The sequence below is a fragment of the Coregonus lavaretus genome (assembly GCF_964263955.1).
Source record: "Coregonus lavaretus genome assembly, chromosome: 10".
NCBI classification, from domain to species: domain Eukaryota; kingdom Metazoa; phylum Chordata; class Actinopteri; order Salmoniformes; family Salmonidae; genus Coregonus; species Coregonus lavaretus.
Genome location: NC_139997.1, coordinates 49,420,092 through 49,444,505, shown reverse-complemented (window position 1 = coordinate 49,444,505; position 24,414 = coordinate 49,420,092). Strand labels below are relative to the sequence as shown.

The following is a 24,414-nucleotide window of genomic DNA, read 5'->3' as shown; positions in this document are numbered from 1 at the left end:
TGATGGCTGATGTGCTCGTGCCAAAAGCCTCTCTCTCTCTTGCTTTACTTTGTAAAACAATAGGCCTATTTGAAAGTTGATTAAATATTATGGTAGCCTGCAGCAGACAGATTAAAGTCTTCTCTTTTCAGCAGGAGCCGTTTGCTTTCCAACCTGTGTTTTCAGCGATTGTATTTGAAGTATTGCTAAAGGCCTGTTTGTCTGCATGCTGTTTGTTCACTGACAGACTAGACTGTAGGATATGCGTTGTTATTGGGCTACACTCCACAGCTAGGGTTTATTTTTTTGAAGAAGAAGCTGATCCTCGTGGCTAAATTATATGCTTTCTCAAGGTGTAGTAGGCTATTCAGAATTATTTCTTTTATTTCTGAACAGACAGCAGTAATTTTGGCAAATGTATTTCAATGTATCAGGAGTGCTGCAGCTTCTAAACTCAGCAAAAAAAGTAACGTCCTCTCACTGTCAACCTCGTTTATTTTCAGCAAACTTAACATGTGTAAATATTTGTATGAACATATCAAGATTCAACAACTGAGACATAAACTGAACAAGTTCCACAGACATGTGACTAACAGAAATTGAATAATGTGTCCCTGAACAAAGGGGGGGGGGGGGGGGGGGTCAAAAGTAACAGTCAGTATCTGGTGTGGCCACCAGCTGCATTAAGTACTGCAGTGCATCTCCTCCTCATGGACTGCACCAGATTTGCCTGTTCTTGCTGTGAGATGTTACCCCACTCTTCCACCAAGGCACCTGCAAGTTCCCGGACATTTCTGGGGGGAATGGCCCTAGCCCTCACCCTCCAATCCAACAGGTCCCAGATGTGCTCAATGGGATTGAGATCCGGGCTCTTCGCTGGCCATGGCAGAAAACTGACATTCCTGTCTTGCAGGAAATCACGCACAGAACGGGCAGTATGGCTGGTGGCATTGTCATGCTGGAGGGTCATGTCAGGATGAGCCTGCAGGAAGGGTACCACATGAGGGAGGAGGATGTCTTCCCTGTAACGCACAGCGTTGAGATTGCCTGCAATGACAACAAGCTCAGTCTGATGATGCTGTGACACACCGCCCCAGACCATGACGGACCCTCCACCTCCAAATCGATCCCGCTCCAGAGTACAGGCCTTGGTGTAACGCTCATTCCTTCGACGATAAACGCGAATCTGACCATCACCCCCGGTGAGACAAAACCGCGACTCGTCAGTGAAGAGTACTTTTTGCCAGTCCTGCCTGGTCCAGCGACGGTGGGTTTGTGCCCATAGGCGATGTTGTTGCCGGTGATGTCTGGTGAGGACCTGACTTACAACAGGCCTACAAGCCCTCAGTCCAGCCTCTCTCAGCCTATTGCGGACAGTCTGAGCACTGATGGAGGGATTGTGCGTTCCTGGTGTAACTCGGACAGTTGTTGTTGCCATCCTGTACCTGTCCCGCAGGTGTGATGTTCGGATGTACCGATCCTGTGCAGGTGTTGTTTCACGTGGTCTGCCACTGCGAGGACGATCAGCTGTCCGTCCTGTCTCCCTGTAGCACTGTCTTAGGCGTCTCACAATACGGACATTGCAATTTATTGCCCTGGCCACATCTGCAGTCCTCATTCCTCCTTGCAGCATGCCTAAGGCACGTTCACGCAGATGAGCAGGGACGACGACAATGATGACGACGACGACGACGACGACGACGATGACGATGACGTTCTACTCCAAAATGAAGGAAAATCAAATGATGCTGACACCATCTACAATATAATTTCCACCTACAGAAATGAGCCCAATAACATATTGGTAAAAATTATGTTACAAATGATGTTACATGGTCTATATTATCAGATCTGCTATTAGCAATAAGCATTATCACCTGTAGCCCAACTGATGCAGCATAGTGGCTATAAAATGTACAGTACATAGGCTGAAGCATATGGTTTGTCCATCTGCATTTACCCCATTGGACACAACATCCTGATTGTTATTATTAATAATAATAATTGTATTATAAATATTAAAATAAATCTTATTTATTATTCACTTGAAAAATTATATATTTTTTTGTTTTTTATTACAAAGTAGGCCTATGTCATTTCCCTTTTAATAAAGACGCCATTGTCCCTTTAAGAGCTCTGTTGCGCAGCTGTGGCTAACATGCTTGAAACTCCAGTTGTAACTGCATTTGTAAAACTATGCCACTCGTGCAACTGAAGGAGAAGATCAATAAATGTGGTAACAATGGAAAACTGAGATCCTCCTCTTTTTTAACAAAGGCCAAAACTGCTTTCAAAATACATTTAGCAAAACTACTTTAAGAAGTGTTTTCCTGAGATTGTTGTGCATTGACTGCTTGTCAGAATACGTTTCCCTCCCTATGGCTCTCGCAACTTGAATGATCCTTGAGGGGAATATTTATCTCGCACAGGAACACACAACATGACAACTAGGTAAATAGGTAAACTATTCTACTATGGGGTTGTCTGATTTTGTTTTAATAACAACATTGCATGGCAAAAATAGTAGCACTGGAGAGTTGCATCCTGAGTAATAAAGTATAGGCTTTGAAATACTTTGCTAGCAGCTACAGTAGGCTACACTGTTTGAGTTGCTGCGGTGGTGCGCATTATAGACTATTTAATTCCCTTAATCTGAACATCGGAGTGTCAGTAACATGCATATCAGTTCAGTGCACACAGCGTAACTGAGAGAGAAAAATATGTTATTATTGCGGACCTACATCTCAAAAACGACCTCTCCAGAATCGATATGACAGAAATCCATTGCAGTGACGGAGAACTTTAACCCCTGTTGAAAATACAGTTAACATATTATTATGATTATGTGGTTATCATACCACATCCTGCGCTATATGAGGTTATTTCTATAAATAATGGGGCCAATGTGTGACATTGGGATCAACATTTCTAAATGGTTTGAAACAAAAATAAAAAGGATTTTCATGCAGTTCCACATGTGTACTTATAGGAATAAAAGTGTATATATGTAAATTTCCCATAACTCCATCTATACAACAACATAGGCCTAGGACAATACATCCTTTAACCAGGGTTCAAAACGACAATGGCAAATGTTATACAAGTGTATAATTTATATAACTCTACATATAGGGCCTAATATAGAATCCCCTCCCCCCAAAAAGCATGCAAAAAGTGTCAAAAAAGTAGGCCATTACCACTTTAAAAATAATAAAAATGTTAGGCCTTGCCAATACATTGATATTCAAATTATTATTACATTCTAAAATATGTGATAATAATGTGGACATTGACTGACTAAAAGATTGGATGCATGCATGCCGGTTTTTCTGTAGCCCAGCGGTTTCCAAACTAGGGGTCGCAACCTGATATGAAAATGTGAATTTCCTAAACCCCCCCCCCCAAAAAAAAAATATATATACAAAAATAGATATACACACTGAACAAAAATATAAACGCAACATGTAAAGTGTTGGTCCCATGTTCATGAGCAGAAATAAAAGATCCCAGAAATATTCCAAACATAATTTCTCTCAGTTTTTGGGCACAAATTTGTTTACATCCCTGTTAATGAGCATTTCTCCTTTGCCAAGATAATCCAGGAATGTCCACCAGAGCTGTTGCCAGAGAATGTAATGTTCATTTCTCTACCACAAGCCACCTCCAGGGTCATTTTAGAGAATTTGGCAGTGCGTCCAACCGGCCTCACAACCGCAGACCACGTGTATGGCGGCGTGTGGGCAAGCGGTTTGCTGATATCAATGTTGTGAACAGAGTGCCCCATGGTGGCGGTGGGGTTATGATATTGGTAGGCCTAAACTACGGACAATGAATACAATTGCATTTTATTGATGGCAATTTGAATGCACAAAGATACCGTGACAAGATCCTGAGGCCTATCGTCATGCCATTCATTCCGCTGACATTACGTAATGTTTCAGCATGATAATGCACAGCCCCATGTCGCAAGGCTCTGTACACAATTCCTGGAAGCTGAAGATTTCCTAGTTATTCTATGGCCTGCATACTCACCAGACATGTCACCAATTAAGCCTGTTTGGGCTGCTCTGGAGCGACATGTACGACAGCGTGTTCCAGTTCCCACCAATATGCAGCAACTTTGCAGAGCCATTGAAGAGGAGTGGGACAACATTCCACAAGTCACAATCAACAGCCTGATCAACTCTATGCAAAGAAGATGTCGCACTGCAAATGGTGGTCATACCAGATACCGACTGGTTTTCTGATCCACGCCCCTACCTTTTCTTAAAGGTATGGTGAATTCGGAAAATACTTTTTCCACCTTTTTTTTATGTTACAGCCTTATTCTAAAATTGATGAAATTGTTTTTTTCCCCTCATCAATCTACACACAATTTCCCACAACGACAAAGCAAAAACAGGTTTTTAGAAAACTGAAATATAACATTTACATAAGTATTCAGACCCTTTACTCAGTACTTTGTTGAAGCACCTTTGGCAGCAATTACAGCCTCAAGTCTTCTTGGGTATGACGCTACAAGCTTGGCACACCTGTATTTGGGGACTTTCTCCCATTCTTCTCTGCAGATCCTCTCAAGCTCTGTCAGGTTGGATGGGGAGCTTTGCTGCACAGCTATTTTTAGGTCTCTCCAGAGATGTTCGATCAGGTTCACATCCGGGCACTGGCTGGGCTACTAAAAGACATTCAGAGACTGGTCCCGAAGCCACTCCTGCATTGTCTTGGCTGTGTGCTTAGGGTCGTTGTCCTGTTGGAAGGTGAACCGTCGCCCTAGTCTGAGGTCCTGAGTGCTCTGGAGCCGGTTTTCATCAAGGATCTCTCTGTACATTGTTCCATTCATCTTTCCGTTGAGCCTGACTAGTCTCCCAGTCCCTGCCGCTGAAAAACATCCCCACAGCATGATGCTGCCACCACCATGCTTCACCGTAGGGATGGTGCAAGGTTTCCTTACAGACATGACGTTTGGCATTCAGGCCAAAGAGTTCAATCTTGGTTTCATCAGACCAGATAATCTTGTTTCTCATGGTCTGAGAGTCCTTTAGGTGCCTTTTGGAAAACTCCAAGTGGGCTGTCATGTGCCTTTTACGGAGGAGTGGCTTCTGTCTGGCCACTCTACCATAATGGCCTGATTGGTGAAGTGCTGCAGAGATGTTTGTCCTTCTGGAAGGTTCTCCCATCTCTACAGAGGAACTCTGGAGCTCTGTCAGAGTGACCATCGGGTTCTTGGTCACCTCCCTGACCAAAGCCCTTCTCCCCCAATTTTTCAGTTTGGCCAGGCGGCCAGCTCTAGGAAGAGTCTTGGTGGTTCCAAACCACAGGTGGATTCCAATCAAGTTGTAGAAACATGTCAAGGATGATCAATGGAAACAGGATGCAGCTCAATTTCGAGTCTCATAGCAAAGTTTCTGAATACTTACGTAAATAAGTTATTCCTGTTTTTTATATTTAATAAATGTACAACAATTTTAAAAACCTGTTTTTGCTTCGTTATTATGGGGTATTGTGTGTAGATTGATGAGGAAATGTTTTATTTAATTCATTTTAGAATTCATTTTAGAATAAGGCTGTTATTTAACCAGGTAAGCCAGTTGAGAACAAGTTCTCATTTACAACTGCGACCTGGCCAAGATAAAGCAAAGCAGTGCGATAAAAACAACAACAACACAGAGTTACATATGGAATAAATAAAACGTACAGTCAATAACACAATAGAAAATCTATATACAGTGTGTACAAATGTAGTAAGTTATGGAGGTAAGGCAATAAATAGGCCATAGTGCAAAATAATTACAATTTAGTATTAACACTGGGGTATTAGATGTGCAGAAGATGATGTGCAAATAGAGATACTGGGGTGCAAATGAGCAAAATAAATAACAATGTAAATAACATTATGGGGATGAGGTAGTTGGGTGGGCTAATTACAGATGGGTTGTGTACAGGTGCAGTGATCGGTAAACTGCTCTGACAACTGATGCTTAAAGTTAGTGAGGGAGATAAGTGTCTCCAGCTTCAGAGATGTTTGCAGTTCGTTCCATTCATTTGCAGCAGAGAACTGGAAGGAATGGCGGCCAAAGGAGGTGTTGGCTTTGGGGATGACCAGTGAGCTATACCTGCTGGAACGCATACTACACTGTATATGCACTGTATATGTGATCAACAGATACATATCTGTATTCCCAGGCATGTGAAATCCATAAATTTGGGTCTGAATTTATTTCAATTGACTGACTTCCTTACATGAACTGTAACTCTGTAAAATCTTTGAAATTGTTGCATATATTTGTTCAGTATATATTATAATATCGTCTTTGTATCTCAAAATCATTGTAATGTGGTTAACCTTAAAAATCTAAATGAACATTATTCAAATCTAAAAGATAAAATTCAACCAGAGAGCACTCTTAGATCATGGGAAAAAGCCGCACCTGACCGTTGCACTTGAATGATTCCCACAGTGAATGGCTAGACCCACTATGCTATGATACCACACACTATTGCAAAGACTTTGATATTACCGGCCACAATTGATATGGTGAAAACAATGTGTGGGGAGGCAGAGGCACAAAAACTCACATCAATACCTTTCTCAGATAACACTGTTAAACGAAGAATTTATGCTACTGCTAACAATCAAGAGGAAACTCTGACTGAACGACTCAAAAACTTTTGGTTGAGATGACCATGCATTGACTTTTGTCTGCTATACATGTCGGGGGATGCTACTTACGAGGACATCTTGTTCTATCTCACGATTCCTGAGCATGAAACGGCACAGGGGATGTTCAGTTTGCTGCGTGGCTATATTGACGAAAAACTGATTCCATGGGATCGAATGGTGGGCTTTTGCACAGATGGGGCTCCATCTAGGCCATCTAGGCCTCTGCACTCTAGTTATATATGTGTCTCCCTCTGCCATATGGAAGCATTGTATGATACACTGAGAGCAACTGGTAGCAAAAGAGCTGAGCACAGAACTCAGAGATATACTGCAGCAGGTAACTTCAATAGTAAACTACATCAAACCACATCCACTGTACGCACGCCTGTTCACAAAACTATGTGGAGATACAGGATCAGAGTATGACAATGTTCTATTTCACGCTGGCCAGGCTACACACTGAGGCTTCATGGTTATCGAGGAGGAGTGTTGGAAAGATTTTTCGCATTAAGAGATGAACTGTTGTCATTCACAATGGATGTAAAAAAAAACAGACTTGGTTGACTTTCTGTGTAATGAAAATAAAATGTGTCTTCTTGCCTATGTAACAGACATATTTGGGAAACTGAACGAACTAAATGCAAGCATGCAGACGAAATACAAAAACCTTCTACAGATGAGTGACTGAATCAGTGGATTCAGAGGAAAGAATTCTTATTGGAGAAAGAGTCTTTCAAAAGCGAACCATGCCCCTTCCCTCGGCTGTGCATGTTTCTAACAGAAAACAGCATCAGTAAGTGTCCCACATGAGTGATGACTGCTCACCTCCAATGCTTGGAAGGACACTTTGGGACCTACTTCCCAATCCTTTCGACTCAGCCTGGCTCAGTTGACATGCCGGTAAGTGAAATCGAACAGCTGAACGAGCTGTCATGTGACCGAATGCTACAGACAACGCATTCACGGGTCACTACGGAGGAGTTTTGGTTCCTGATTCAAAGGGAATACCCTGCCGTCTCCCTCTTAGAATTAAAAGTGTCGTGACGTGACTTACTTTAATGTATGACTGTTATTTATCGAATCACCTAACTATGTTTAATTGTCACTCGATTAAATTAATAATGTAACAATTAACTCATTAGGAATTTGGGGCACCACGGAATAAGTTGTTTAACGATGTCACGCCCTGGCTCTGGGGACTCTTATATGTTGAGCCAGGGTGTGTAGGGTCTATGTTTTGTGTTCTATGTTCAGTTTCTAGTTCATGTGTTTTCTAGGTTGGCCGGGGTGGTTCTCAATCAAAGGCAACGAGAATCAGCTGTTGCTTGTTGTCTCTGATTGGGAACCATACTTAGGCAGCCTGTTGTGCACTTGTGTTTTGTGGGATCTTCTTCCGTGTTGGTTTGTGTTGTTAACCGAGGACTTCACGTTTCGTTTGGTTGTTTTGTATTTTGTATCGTGTTGCCAGTACACTATTAAAAAGATGTACGCATATCACGCTGCGCCTTGGTCCAATCATTACAACGATCGTGACAGAAGATCCCACCAATACAGGACCAAGCAGCGTGTCCAGGAGCAAACGCCGGAGGTAACGTTAGTGGATGTCCTCCTCGGTTGGGGGCAGATCACGGAGGAGGAGGCCGTCCGTTACCGGAGGGCGATGAAGGGGGAGACCCAGGCAGGAGAGGAGAAGCGGCGCCAACCGGGCCGTCGTCGGACAGGCGAGAGGCACCCCCAATAAAAAAATTTGGGGGGGCACACGGCATGGACGACGGGGCTGCTGGAGGCAGATAAAGGGCGAGTTTGTGGACGAGGAGAGAAGGCCACCAGGTTACGGGGGCCATTGGTCAGTAGAGGGAAGGAGAGTGTAGAGGCACGGCGAGAGGTACTGAGGTGTGTTACCAGTCCGGTCCGGCCCGTTCCTGATCCCCACACAAGGCCAGTGGTGTGTGTTCCCAGTACGGTCCGGCCTGTTCCTGTCCCTCGCACCAAGCCTGTGATGCGCGTCGCCAGCCCGGCCCGGCCTGTTCCTGCCCCTCGCACCAAGCCTGTGGTGCGCGTCGCTAGCCCGGCCCGGCCTGTTCCTGCCCCTCGCACCAAGCCTGTGGTGCGCGTCGCCAGCCCGGCCCGGCCTGTTCCTGCCCCTCGCACCAAGCCAATGGTGCGCGTCGTCAGCCCGGTCCGGCCTGTTCCTGCTCCCCGCACCAAGCCAGTGGTGCGCTTCGTCAGCTCGGTCCGGCCCGTCCCTGCTCCCCGCACCAAGCCAATGGTGCGCGTCGCCAGCCCGGCCCGGCCCGTTCCTGCTCCCTGCACCAAGCCTATGGTGTGCGTTGCCAGCCCGGCCCGGCCTGTTCCGGCTCCCCGCACCAAGCCAATGGTACGCGTCGCCAGCCCGGCCCGGCCTGTTCCTGCTCCCCGCACCAAGCCTATGGTGCGCGTCGCCAGCCCGGCCCGGCCTGTTCCTGCTCCCCGCACCAAGCCCGTGACAAACGAGTTACCATCTCCCGAATTAAACTCTTAAAAGATATATATATATATATATATATATATATATATATATATATATATATATATATATATATATATATATGTTATTTATCGATAACGGTCACTTATTTAATAATTACCTCTTATCAGTCTCATTCTGAACGTCGCATAATCCTTGAACCTGCAAGAACCCTAACCTTATTGGTGGTCTTGTAGCCCATTCCAGCCTTGTGTAGGTCTACAATCTTGTCCCTGACATCCTTGGAGAGCTCTTCGGTCTTGGCCATGGTGGAGAGTTTGGAATCTGATTGATTGATTGCTTCTGTGGACAGGTGTATTTTATACAGGTAACAAGCTGAGATTAGGAGCACTCCCTTTAAGAGTGTGCTCCTAATCTCAGCTCGTTACCTGTATAAAAGACACCTGGGAGCCAGACATCTTTCTGATTGAGAGGGGGTCAAATACTTATTTCCCTCATTAAAATGCAAATCAATTTCTAACATTTTTGAAATGCGTTTTTCTGGATTTTTTTGTTGCTATTCCGGCTCTCAATGTTCAAATAAACCTACCATTAAAATTATAGACTGATCATTTCTTTGTCAGTGGGCAAACGTACAAAATCAGCAGGGGATCAAATACTTTTTTCCCTCACTGTATTTATGAACTTGATCTCCTCCATAAAAAGCATCTAGACATTATCTCACATTTCTTTTAGACTAACATTTCGTTTTCAACAGCGGAGATTTGTATAAACCTTGTTGTCTGTCTCTCCGACATTTGCAACATTGTTTCAATATTCAAATTCAATCTCCAGCTGTCCCATAGTAATGAACGTGTCGGGTGTCTGGACAACGTTTCTCAGCCAGTCGAAATCATGAATCAGCTGGCATTAATGGTATGGATATATACAAAGACATGTCAATAGAGAAAATGTAAAAATAAACTAAGTGCAGCTAGTTTGCAGTCTTTCCAGCTTCAGTATGAAATGATTGTGTTAGCTGTGTTGTTGGCTAGCTACTCTGAACAACAGTGTCCTGACGAGAGAGCACATGTTCTATGCCAGGCGAAATTGCGCCTCATTAGCTCATTGTTATGGATGTATCTAAATAAGTGTCACTAGAAAACAGCTTAAACAAATGCAAAAATGCAGCTACTTTGTTTTTATTCTGGCTGCACTGTTTGACATGACTGTAAGTTAGCCATAGTTTGCTAGCTAGCAAGCAAGGAATAAGAACGTTGCCAGCCAGTATGGCAATGGAACATTTAGACTGAACGACTGGGTCAGGTCTCTGGCAACCGAACCAATAGAACGACCGACCAGCTGGCTTGGGTAGCAACCCTAGATTTGTGTCGGGACTATATCTTGTGGAAGGATGAAATAGTATGAATAAATTCATCAAAATAGAATTTTTTATGAAAATGTTGGTAACCTGTTGTATAAAAGTGATAATGCCGTCGAAGCCGGTGTTTGGATGATATGTACAACACCTGTGCCAATATATCCTCCAAACACCGGCTTCTCGGGCATTATCACTTAAATAGTCCATCCAACACAATTGCACACAGTAGACTTGGTGTACAATCTGAGGCACAAAAACATATGAAAACAGGAACTAATTTCCTTGATGCTTTCTCTGTTAAATCTAATGAGACACTGAGGTCAATTAAGCAGACAACAACAGATTATCAACATCAATTTCCTAGGGTTATTGTCACAGATCCACCCGGTACTGCTTCTCATTCCGGTCACCAGCTCCGGAGGTCTATGTCACCGGCCTTCTAGGTGTCACTGAACTAGATCATTACCACCAACCCCAGACTGGCTTGTCTCATTACGCACACCTGGTTCCCATTCCCCCTGATTAGTATGTGTATATACTGTATGTGCCCTCTGTTTCCCATTGTCCTTGACGATAATTGTCCCATGTCTGTTGGTCTCGTGAGTACTTTGTATTACGGGTTACATACCGTGGAATTGTGCACTTGTTATTACGGGTCTCATCCCGTGTATTATTTAGAGGTTCACACCTCGCTCTTTTGTTTGTGTTACATCCCTTTGTTATATATATATATACGTGTTTGTTTTGGGCTTCGTCCCGGTCGTTTTTTCATGACGTACCTTGTGTTGGGTGGAGTAAAATAAAACCCCTATTACGTATTCCTGCACCTGTCTTCTATCATTATACAACATGACAGTTATTATGCATATTTATTGAAGAACCACGTTAATGACAGTATCGATTTATGTTTTAAGTATAAAGGTATGGTGACTCTTTCGGTTAGAAGCATTCGATTCTGCAATGCACACATTATTTTGGATTTGTGTGCCCATGAAAACTGTTTTCACCCTGTAACATAAGGAGGCACGGAATATTATGTAGTTACACTGCATTTCTGAGATCTCTATACAAAAAACTGTCCAACTGCTAGATCCAGGATTCTAACAGGGTTCTATTAAGCATTAATATAACTGATTACACATAATTGCAAGGACAAAGTAATGTTTTATGTCACACGATTTTGGACAAATCCGTCAAGACAATAACCATGATAAAGGGTTAAACATAGGTTTTAAAATAATTGTATTGAATATAGCTATGATCCCCCCTTATTTCTTAATGTAAAGACATTAAACAAATTTGCAGATTATTATCAATGTCTTATCAACAGCTGTAACAAGTTGTCCAGTGTATCCAGTGTAGGATATCCTCACCGGTACCCAGGGGTGAAAGTAGATTTCATTTCTTACTGGTACGGAACACCCAAGTGCGTGCATGCATTTTTTTTTATACTACAAAAATTACAGGGTAGCCTACTCTGCTGACACTGACAAACAGATCAATAAAAACAATGTTGTCTGATCCATATAATTGGCCTGCGATAAGAGGAGACACATATACAATATGATGTCCATATCACCTGGACGAGGAAATGATTGTCCAAAAACAAACAAAAGTGGCACTGACCCAATGACAAAGACAGTGATTATGCACACTCACCTGGGATATGCCGATGTGCTCTGCTGGTGCCAATAAGTTAATTAAGTTAAGAATTTTGATAACTAAAAGACAGATTGGAGTCTTTTCAATGTCATCTCTTTACAGCAATAGCCATTTGCATTCCAAACAGTTTTTCCGCGATTTTATTTTTTAATATTGCGATATGCCTGGCTGGGTCTCTCTGCTTTTCACTGACAGTCGCAACTCAACAATCATCTATTTGGTATTGGCAGCGCGCTGCCCAAATTGCGGGCCCTAACGACTGTAGGCTATGAAATGTAAAACAATCCACTTTTTTTTATTTTTAAGAAGCTAATGATCCTCTGTGGCCAAATCATGCTTTCTGGTTTAGTAGCCTATTTTGAATGATTTTATTTATTTATGTATAGACAGGAGTAAGCTAATTAGGCTATATAATTTTTGGCGATTTAATTCAATTTACTTTAGGGAAAGCTTCCCCTAGCCTTATGGACATGTAGCCTTTGCTTTGTAATGTGGCATAAACACAACCAGTCATGATGTTTTCATCTGATAGTAAAACAGTCACACAACAAAGGTGCTCCTGTAGGCTACCAGTGCACATTCGTCCACTCGCAAAATAATTTCAGCACCCGCAGTTTGATGAATGGAAAGAGTCATCTGTTACAAAATACCTACGTGTATTGTAATGACATTCTGCGATTGTCATTAGGCCTACACTTGTAACCTGAATTGATGCATCCACTGCTAAATGGCATATTTTGGTCACGCGCGCCTCGGTCTCGGCCACTCATCTCTGCCTTGTCTGCGAGCGTCTCTGCCGTTCATCTCCACCATGACAAAATGTAAATGTTCTACTAAACCACAACGCAATTTGGAACGTATACCACTCGGTTTCCAGTCAATTTGCAAATGTTTCATGTGGCTGACATGCTGTAATGTTAAATAATGGTGTAATAGCCTATAGTTTTTTTGGGCATGTTGTATTAATTGTGATGTCTCAGGTTTTACCGGTACGGTGTACCCTCACTATTTACTTTCACCCCTGTTGGTACCCTAGTTTATAGAAAGACCCATGAACAAACTGTGTCTACTACTGCATTATCTAAGACCCAAAGACAAAACAAGACATTACTTAATTACTTGACTATGTAGGTATAAATGTACATTTATAGATCAACAAATGCAAGGATCAAGACGTCATTTCATAATTTGACCATGTAAGGAAATTAAAAAATCAACAAATGCATATGTTTTCCCCCCACAGCACTTAAAGTTTATAACCCCCATTGCAGGTATTACATATCACCATGGATATCCAAGCAGAGCCTGTAAAGTGGGCAAATGAGATTTTATTTCTGCGGATAAAGCGCAGGCCTAGTAAACGATCATTCACCAAAGGGAAACTGTAGCAGCACTTTTATTAACCTGCAGGGAGAGAGTGGAATGAGAATGTAGGCGGCCGTATTGGTCTAACAAGCCTGCCAGTATCTTAGAGGCTAGATTGACCAGAGGCCAAATGGAAAGAAAACTATGCCCACCTGCCAATTCCCGGTCATAAAAAGAATAACTGTAAATGGATTGAGTGAAACCAGAATGAAAAAACAAGACAGCCTGCTTGCTGAAAGAGGCAGATCTTCGAAGTTGAGAGAAGTGGATGAGAGTTTGATTCAGTCCTTTGAGGGTCCTCCTAGTCATTGGGAAGAGGGGGTCCATATAGACTAATATTGGCCTCAATGAACTGGAGATAGTGACATACTGTATCTTATGTCATGAAGTCATATGTTATGTGATCTTATGTCATGCGGTAGTAATGCCCACTGCTCTAGTGCCTTTGTGCTCTCTCCTCCCATATACTACTCTCTCTCTCTATCCTGTACAAAGGAACACAAATATATGCTATAATTTCCTCTGGTTCGATGATACATCTCAATACTCTGAAGTTGCTTTCTGTACTTGTGTCCTCTCCTACTGATCTGAAAACACAGGCTAGGTGACAGCATTATAGACACCTATACCAGGAATGTGCTTTCGCCTGTCTAGTTATGGAGGAAAGGACACAAGGGGAGGAAGACACTTTAGTCTATTGAGATGCACCCCAAGTAGTCAGTCAAGTCAGCCACTCACCACTCTCTGCTTGGAGCTGGGCTTGAGGAGGAGCCACTCAATGTCCAGCGTGGGGGCGTCGCCTGCCCAGAACTGGTGGTGACAGGGCAATGTGGCATTGTCCCCGACAACCCTCTTCATCTCTGTCTGGGCACACGCCGTCAACACACCCAGCAGAACTGTGTGGGCAGAGAGGAAAAGGAGCTTAGAGACGCATTACAGACACGTACATACACTACATGGACACCTGCTCATCAAACATCTCATTCCAAAATCATGGGCATTAAAATGGAGTTGGTACCCCCTTTGCTGCTATAACAGCCTCCACTCTTCTGGGAAGGCTTTCCACTAGATGTTGGAACATTGCTGTGGGGACTTGCTTCCATTCCGCCACAAGAGCATTAGTGAGGTCGGGCACTGACGTTGGGTGATTTGACCTGGCTCGCAGTCTGCGTTCCAATTCATCCCAGAGGTGTTCGATGGGGTTGAGGTCAGGGCTCTGTGCAGGTCAGTCAAATTCTTCCACACCGATCTCGACAAACCATTTCTGTACGGACCTCGCTTTGTGCATGGGGACATTGTCATGCTGAAACAGGAAAGGGCCTTCCCCAAACTGTTGCCACAAAGTTGGAAGCACAGAATCGTCTAGAATGTCATAATATGCTGTAGCGTTAAGATTTTCCTTCACTGGAACTAAGGGGCCTAGCCCGAACCATGAAAAACAGCCCAGACCATTATTCCTCCTCCACCAAACTTTACAGTTGGCACTATGCATTGGGGCAGATAGCATTCTCCTGGCATCTGCCAAAACCAGATTCGTCCTTCAGACTGCAAGATGGTGAAGCGTGATCAATCACTCCAGAGAACGCGTTTCCACTAATCCAGAGTCCAACGGCGGCAAGCTTTACACCACTCCAACCGACGCTTGGCATTGCGCATGGTGATCTTAGGTTTATGTGCAGCTGCTTGGCCATGGAAAGCCATTTCATGAAGCTCCCGACAAACAGTTATTGTGCTGACGTTGCTTCCAGAGGCAGTTTGGAACTCTGTAGTGAGTGTTGTAACCGAGGACAGATGATGTTTATGCGCTATGCGCTTCTGCACTCGGTGGTCCCGTTCTGTGAGCTTCTGTGGCCTACCACTTCGCAGCTGAGCCGTTGTTGCTCCTAGACGTTACCACATCACAATAACAGCACTTACAGTTGACCGGGGCAGCTCTAGCAGGGCAGAAATTTGACTAACTGACTTGTTGGAAAGGTGGCATCCTATGACGGTGCCATGTTGAAAGTCACTGAGCTCTTCAGTAAGACCATTCTACTGCCAATGTTTGTCTCTGGTGATTGCATGGCTGTGTGCTCGATTTTATACACCTGATAGCAACGGGTTGAAAAATCAGAATCCACTAACTTGAAGGGGTGTCGACATACTTTTGTATATATATAGTGTACATGTACACATACGCAGGTGCACAGACACACAGACACAGACACACTCCCACACGCACACACACACACACACACACACACACACACACACACACACACACCAGGGTATTGGGGGTAATAATGAGCCCAAAGTAGAATAGACTTCACTGGCCTCATACACACAGCATGTGGAGAGGTTAGCTTTGTTGTGCTTTGATACAATGGAATCGAACCCGCATAACTCAATAATAACATTAGCCCACTGAGCTTAAGCCCAGATATTAGCTGCGGTGCTGCTCAGACATGTATTCAGGTCTCAGACAGGTTACTCCTCAAGGAAGGATACTCTCAAACATGGTTACTCCTCACACAAGCATAGATGGGTGAACCACCTCTGCAAGAAAAGCATATTCTATAAAAGGTGATCAATGTTCTTTTCACTGCCCTCTCCTTTATGAAATCTACCTCAACCCTACAGCATGTCTCCATCCAGCTAAGGCGTACATTTCTCCATTGAAATAAATTGTCAACCTTTTGCAGCCTGTTTACAAGGCACTCATTCCAATGAGAGACAAATGGCCAGTGCAACACATCGGGGACCTTGGTCTGGATTAACTGTACAATGCATGGACAGGATGGCATTAGAATGGCATCAGGGGGGATTTACACTGAGATCAGTCTCCTCACAATGGATGCAGAAATAAAACAAAGAGGAAAGAACAACAGAAATGTCCCTGAGCGGCTGGTTTTTGTTGAGTTTCTGTCTACGTCCAAAATGGCATTCTATTACCTATGTAATGCACTAGTCACAAGTAGTGCACTATGTAGGGAATAGGGTGTCATTTGGGACGTAGATCTATCACAATTGATTGTAGATAAGGCAAATCACTTCAACTCAAAGAGACCGCTAAAAAGTGTCTGTCAACAGCCAATATGTCTTTGTGGCACATTAGGCAAGATACAGCATTTGAGATGCTTTAGTCTTGAGAGAATAATTATATTTTCATTAGGTTCTATGTGAGAACTTGTGATTTTTTGCCATGCCAATAAAGCATTTTGAATTTAGAACAATATTCAGTGTAATGTCAGAGTCACAGACTGATGTTGTAAAAGGAACTCAAGTATAATGGTGAGAGAGCATTTGCACAAGTTTCGAAACAGCAAGGCTCAGTATGGGGATTAATCTTATACATTTCATATCGACTTCACATGGGTGTTATTCACTGAGTGTACAAAACATTAAGAACACCTTCCTACTATTAAGTGCACCCCCCTCCCCCATTTGCCCTCAGAACAGCCTAAATTAGTCTGGGCATGGACTGTCAAAAGTGTTCCATGTTGACTCAAATGCTTCCCACAGTTGTGTCAAGTTGGCTGGATGTCCTCTGGGTGGTGGACCATTTTTGATACACACAATAAACTGTTGAGCGTGAAAAACCCAGCAGCGTTGCAGTTCTTGACACAAACCGGTGCGCCTGGCACCTACTACCATGCCCCGTTCAAAGGCACTTAAATATTTTGTCTTGCTTATTCACCCTCTGAATGGCACCCATATACAATCCATGTCTCAATTGTCTCAAGGCTTAAAAGTGCTTCTTTAATCTTTTTTCTTCATCTACACTGATTCAGGGGATTTAACAAGTTACATCAATACGGGATCATAGCTTTCACCTGATCAGTCTATGTCATGGAAAGAGCCGGTGTTCTTAATGTTTTTTACAACCATCAACAACCATTTACAGTGCCTGGTCGAGATTTTGTTGTTGTTGTTGTTGACAAAATCCATAATTTCATACTTGTGTAAATATAATTGCAGTCGTATTGAATAAGATGCTATAAACATGCAGGCCTAAATGTCTAGCACAGCTCAAACGTTTGCTTTATTGATACACATTTTGTGAATTCATGTTTGCTGATTCATGTCCATAAATCCAGCCACTGTTTCAGTATGCGTACTTATAAATGAAGAGTTTATTTCCAAAATGCTATATCCACAAATGTTTCACATTTGTGTGTTTTCATCAGAAAAGATTGCTTATGGGTAACTTCATGTGTGTGTAAAATATTACTGTTCTCAGATTTTTTAATTCATATATTTGAGATGTGTATGAAAATTTGTTTTTTTTGCAAAACGCTATATATCCATTGTTTATCTGGAATGGAATGTTCGTATCCTGTATATTTGACTGTGATATGTGGTTGTCTCGCCTAGCTATCTTAACATAAATGCATTTATTGTAAGTCGCTCTGGATAAGAGCATCTGCTAAATGACTAAAAGGTGAAATGTAAATGTTTTACATATAGATCTCATATTACTGTATTGATGTCACACATGTATTTGTACATTTCTTTATTAAAAATGTAGTTCTTTGTTACATTTGACTGTAAAACCTAGCAGAACTACTTATTCTCTGAGAGTGAGGCAGATATACTATTGTATTTTGCAAAAAAACATGATTATTTGTCTCGCTGAAATGAAACCATCAAGTGATAGATTTTAAACAAATATATGTATTTTTATTGAACAACCCCATGCCATGATTAGACAATGAAAAAACACACCAATTTCTTTAAACAATAAAAGCTAATTTAGCAGCTTTCTGAAAATGGATATATAGCGTTATGAAATGAAACTCTTCAAGTACTCCCAACACTTTTGAATCAAGTCAACTGCTTAGCTTCTCTCATCTCTCTTTCTGACTGGTTCACTACACATTGGTTACACTGGTGTAGTCTCACACAAACACACACACACACACACACACCCCATTTAAAAATTACCCACACCATCCACTGACCACCGCTAATGCTATAAATGATTTATACCCACCATGTGTAAAGGATGTCACACTGCTTGTTTAGCTATTCTCTGCTGCAAGTGGGGAAACTTCAGGCTATGGAGTAAGTTTCACACATCCCCATTGTCACACCCTGATCTGTTTCACCTGTCTTTGTGATTGTCTCCACCCCGCTCCAGGTGCCGCCCATCTCCCCAGTGTATTTATACCTGTGTTCTCTGTTCATCTGTTGCCAGTTTATGTTTCGTCAAGCCTACCAGCGTTTTTCCCCTTGCTCCTGGCTTTCTCAAGTTCCTGTTTTCTAGTTTTCCCGGTTTTGACCATTCTGCCTGCCCTGATCCTGAGCCTGCCTGCCATTCTGTACCTTGTCACACCACCCTGGATTATTGACCTCTGCCTGCCCTGACCCTGAGACTGCCTGCTGTTCTGTACCTTTTGGACTCTGATCTGGATTACTGACCTGTCGTTTGCCTGCCTCCTGTTTTTGTAATACACTTTTGTTACTTCGACATTGCCCGCATCTGCGTCTTCTCCTGAACGTGATACCCATGTGCTACACATGCACCTTGATTGGCACGACAGCCAATGAAGTTGTGTGCTGCGATCCCAGGAACTCTAAAGCCATATCACCTCTGCATATCGCTCACTCTCACATATCCTCATATATCCACATGGCTGACCAAGTCGGAGGCCCTCAATGACACTAGCATAAAAGCTAATTAGAGAGCGCTAACCGAATAGCCCAACCGTCTTCCCCCCATACATGACATGATGGCGGCAATTAAGATACAGTATGTAATTAGAAGTAGCTGGAGAGAGGACGACAGGCTCATGTCTAATGATTACTCAATATGGGCCTAATTAGATTAAATTGAGTGCCACTGAGAAGCTCGGGGGGTGACAGGCAGGTGAGAACAGGACCCCTTTGTGAAAGTAATGGCTTTGCTCACAAGCCACTGAAAGAGATGCTAAGTCTAGGCAGGCTAGGCCTCTGTACTCAACAAAGACCGTAGCGAACAGGCTAACTGGCCTCCTGCTTTTAGAAAATGCTGGAAAGTCAATGTCCAATATCCAGTAGAAGTAATTTATCTAGCCAACATGGCAACAGCCACTTCCTGAATATAATAACAAGATGGCCGCCACTAAAAGTGTTGGGTCCCATCTCCACACTCGTTCCTGTTTTAGCACTGTGTTTCGCATAGCTATTGATCTTTGTATAATGGAGTTAAGAACGTACCGTAACCTTACTCCACAGCTAGCTTTCTTCACAACGTTGTCAAGGAGGGAGGTCACGTTTGTTAGCAAAGCAGAGGTCCTGAGTTCGAGCAAGGTATGAGCCAAATCGGGGGGAAGTGGTACTCACTACGCAAGCAACGTGACATCCATAACATTTGCACTTGCCGATGCCGTGTTAGGAGTTGGCAGGGGAGGACCTGAGAGCTCAGCAGGGACCCAGCAAGCCGCTCTCTCGCTCTCTCTCTCCATATGCTTAATTGCTTTGTGGAGAAGAGGCCGGTGTTGGCTGTGGTTCATACATAATACTAATGTTTGTGGATTGTGGCAGAAGCAATGCAAACTGATGTCGGTTTTACGTAAACATAGACATGTGAGCTCATATTGTTTGTTGGAGCTGTTCTGTGTTAAGCACATCTCTTTCATTGTAGCTTCACTTTCATGAGTGAATACAATGGTTGACGGCTATTGATAGAAAACACATCTCTGGCTGATATCTCAGAGAGAGTGAAACACATGGAAGTCAAGCAGAAGGGGAATTTCTGAAATAACTGAATAACTGTTATTCTGAAATAAGTGGCATGAACAGATTTTAAAAAATTATTACAATGAAATATACAATCACATTACACTCCCTTATAACGTTCTTTAAACATTCTCGGAACGTTTTCTGGCATGAGTGTCATTCAGATACATGGTCACTCTATCAGTGGGAGAAAGCAACATGACAGAGCAGGTTAAAGGATAGGTAGCATAAACATAACCACGTGTAACATATGGATTTGCATTACTATACACATCAAAAGTCCCAATGCAAAGTTACACCTCACTTTTAAATTTTTCTAGTTATTACTTAAAGATTATCAGAATTCCGAAGAATGCCGTTGTTGCTATCAACACCTAGGCTTGCTTACAGGTACATTAAAGTAAACCAAAGTTTTGGAAATACATAACACCATCTAACCAGTTATCAAAGATTGTTAACTATATGCCGCAATCTTAGCCAGCAAGCTAGCCAGCCAGCTAATGTTAGCTATTAGCCAACTAGCTATTAGCCTAGCCAGCCTAGCCAACCACTACGGCTATGGTCGCAAACCAGAGCCCAACAACTAGAGACGAGCTAGAACACAACTAACACAACACAACTAAAAACATAAACGCAGATCAAAAGCAAAGAGAGAGCAGAGACTTACAGATTGATGGCTGGGGCCCATCCGATGGTAAAACGTTTAAAAGAGTTCAGGCTGAGTTAGCTACCAAAGCGAGGGGGAGATGGGCACTTCACCGAGCCAAGGGAGAGTCAGTGAGGGAAATCCAATAGCTATATAGAGAGAAAAATCTAAAATAGATAGATTCCAGATGTCAGTCAGCTAGTGCACTAGCACAAAGCCAAGGTGGAAAAAGTTACTAAACTACTTAACAGAGAACATGCCGAAAAGTTGACAAAACAAAAAGGAGAACAGACGAGGTATTGCACAATTCGAGCAAGCAGGTATGTTTTTCTCTTTCGTTTTGAGCCCACGGCAAGAAGGCACTAGAGCCTGCCATGCTAATAGGTTCCCACTAGATAACACATCCGTGAAGAGCATTAGGATGCTGCATGGCCGCACGTGCTCCATCTGTTCCTTGTTTACATAATACTTCCTCGTGATTGGTGAATTGTAGCTCACCACCGCTAACACTTCAGGAATGTAATTACTTGCTAGCATGGCTACTGGCTACCTTTGCGTTAGCTACCGAGCTAGCATACGAACTCGGTAGCACAGAGTAGATTCTCCATATGACGTTGAGAAATAGTGCATTGTGTGTAGTTTAGAAGATATCCGCAAATAAGTTAATAAATATGTAAGTACTGCAAAACATTACTATGTTTGTACTTATAGGTAACCAGATCGTGACAACTAAGTTAGTAAGTGTTTGACCACACTGTGTTGTTACTTTGGTGAGTAAAAACTCATGCTTCCTACCCTTTAAGCAGGTTACAACGTCATAGAAGAGATGCAAAGTGGAAAGATAGACGAGAGAGGATCCGAGAGAAGATTATAGCTTACCAGAAACTTACCAGCAGCAGCACAGTATCCAGATGCTGACAGTGGAAAGGGTAAAATGACCATGGGGCTATGGATAAAAGCCTAAACATTAAATTGTTCACCCCCCTATTTCAGTCAGTCCTCCTTTGGACTGTGATCAACCGTATGGTCTATGATGTTCTGGCCTGGGCTGTTTGTAAATATTGTTTCCCAGTCTGGATGGGAACAGTACAAAAAAATAGGAGTGTGTGTGTGTGTGTGTGCAGTGTATGTGTGTGTGCACACATGTGTATGTGAGATTGTGTGTGTGTTTGTGTATGTCTGCGGTTATTAACAAGCCACTTCACTGAGTGAGAGCTCAAAGCAGAGCACAGAGAGAGAGCGAGAGAGACAGAGAGAGAGACAGAGATAAAGGAGTTGGTTCCTCTGAAAATGCCCTAGGGGGAGTCGTGCTCCAGTAAATTCCCTCCTCCCCACAGCCTCCTCTCCAGTCTTATTATAGGAGCACATAGGACCCAGTGGGACACATCGAGCCCCGTACCCTTCAAACTGTCCAAAGTCACGCTGCCTGTCTGACTAGCCTGCCCGCACACCCGAGTCAGCACATCGCCCGTGCTCTCAGGCTCTGCCACAGAGAAATGCTCAGATCTGAGGAAAAAAACACAGCGACTTCAAAGAGAAAACTAAAAGAGAAGGGGCCTAACTTCCGCCTGTGAGTTCAGATTTAATTATTATTTATGTTCGCCCCATCATTTGGGGTGAAGTATCTCAGAATGCATCAGTGGGCCCAAAACATGAGGGGTTGAATGTCAACTAACTGACTGATGACTAACTGACTGTGTGAGCCACATGTTGATATATCTCCCATCCTTAAATTCAACGTGATTGACACCGTCCCAAGTGTATATGTACAGTACTGGTCTCAGTGAAGGGCAATGAATAGCTTAGGAAGCGACTGACAAGAGGAATAGTTTGTTGCCGTGGCATGTGCCGTATCTGCATAATGAAACACAGCCTGAGAGCGGCTATATTGATCACACACGCACCCCATGTGTAAGGCCGTTCACACAGCTTGTAGGCTCTTGTAAAATACAGCACTCATTATACTTTAAGGGCTTGATGATACATACAGTATGAGTGACTAGTGCCTCTCGTCGTGGTTTAGGGCCAGCCCAAGGGGACAGCCTTGGCGAATTGAGAGCCGAGGCCCAGCCCCACTGCTACCTGCCGGTGCGACGCCTTATATCTTCCCCCCGCTTGACAGGTCAGCCTGCCGTTTGAGATTGAGGGTTGATGCCAAGTACCCTGCGACAGAGCGATAAATAGTTATTTAGAGTTTCCATCTGCAGGGTGATGGGTACAAGACTCACCTCTGCCACTAGGTGTGCAGCGCCTACTGTATAACTTCAGGCCCGTTTTTAACAGTTTTTAGGGACCATGGGGGAAGTTGGGAGCGTGACGAATAAGAAATTAACAGCTTTAAACATTGAAAGATGAGCGCATAATGTGGCAAAGCACTTTAGCGTGTCACATACAATTACGGCATGTCAAGCATGTGACCTTTTTCCTGTCGTTTCTTTTTTTGGCAGACAATCTAAATGTTTGATTGTGCCACCAGCTCTAAGTGAATATGCCTAAAGGAGAGGAGAGGTTGATGCGAGGGAAGGAGGGATGGGGGGATGTAGCATCTGGATGATTCTCGTTTTGTGCTCAACTTCCACAAACACCTCACTTCATCACACAGTCATCTGCTGGAGTTTTGTAAAAATTCACATCAAGGCAAGGAGATTTTAAATGAACTGACAGACTAAAGTGACATATAAAACACAACATCCGCTACCCTCAGACTTGAACTTTTTGGTGTGGAAATCATGGCCGTGGTTGCTCCTTCTGTTTCGTCATTCATCTGCGAGGGGGTAAATTATTGTAAGTGTTCCTGCAATTACTCAGCTGTCTCCATCCCATTTGCGGCGCTAGCCCTCTACTGCATCTGGCCTGCTGGGGTGAGGTTATGAATATTTCCTGCCTATTAACCCCCTAAGGTCGATGTCCGCGCCCCTGTGGAAATCTAATTAGCATAATATAAAATGTAAGCTAGAGATATAGTTTTTTTTGCATTGGATGCGACTCAATCCACCTCATCCTCTATGTCGCACTTCCGCATCTGCGGTGAAAGGTAACAGAGCAAGAGCGGTGTTTGTTTGTCAGACCATGAGACATCCCGAAAATCTGTCTTTTCACAAAATCATCTATAGCATCCGAACGGTTTGGCCTACAAACTATTATGACCCCTCTATGGAAAGATGAGACTCCCACCAACACGATGGTACAGCCGGTCTGAAGTCGTTACAGCCAATCTGCCAACGTCTGTAGCGTCTGAACAGTTTGTGCTACACACTAATACGACCCCTTTGTGGAAAGGTGAGACTCCTACAAGTGTTTTGCTCTAGGACTCCCACAGGCCTCACAAGACTCATCTGAAGATTCCCCTTTACCAATGAAAGATGTTAATGGAAGTTTATATGGAGACTGTTTAGTGCCAAAAATAAGGGGTTAAATACATAAGTTTGTATGGGCTAATAGCAGTAAGGCCCAAAATAATTTGTCATCAAATAATTTCAAAAAATGTTTTGGGGATACTTCAAGGGGTCTTAAAATTCTAAATCAAATAGCTAAATGATCCTTGCTATGACCTTCTTAAAACAATTCAATTTAGC

At 43.2% G+C, this 24,414-nt stretch overlaps 1 protein-coding gene across 1 annotated transcript in view; it reads right to left on the bottom strand.

Moving 5' to 3' along the window:
* LOC311135672 (CXADR-like membrane protein) overlaps positions 1-24,414 on the bottom strand; it is a gene marked incomplete at both ends in the record, with an annotated part of 134,091 nt that overhangs the window by 13,805 nt on the left and 95,872 nt on the right. Inside the window, one exon of the mRNA XM_084169695.1 lies at positions 14,233-14,390. Coding sequence (XP_084025821.1) covers positions 14,233-14,390 — 158 coding nt within the window. The remainder of the gene's footprint in view (positions 1-14,232; positions 14,391-24,414) is intronic.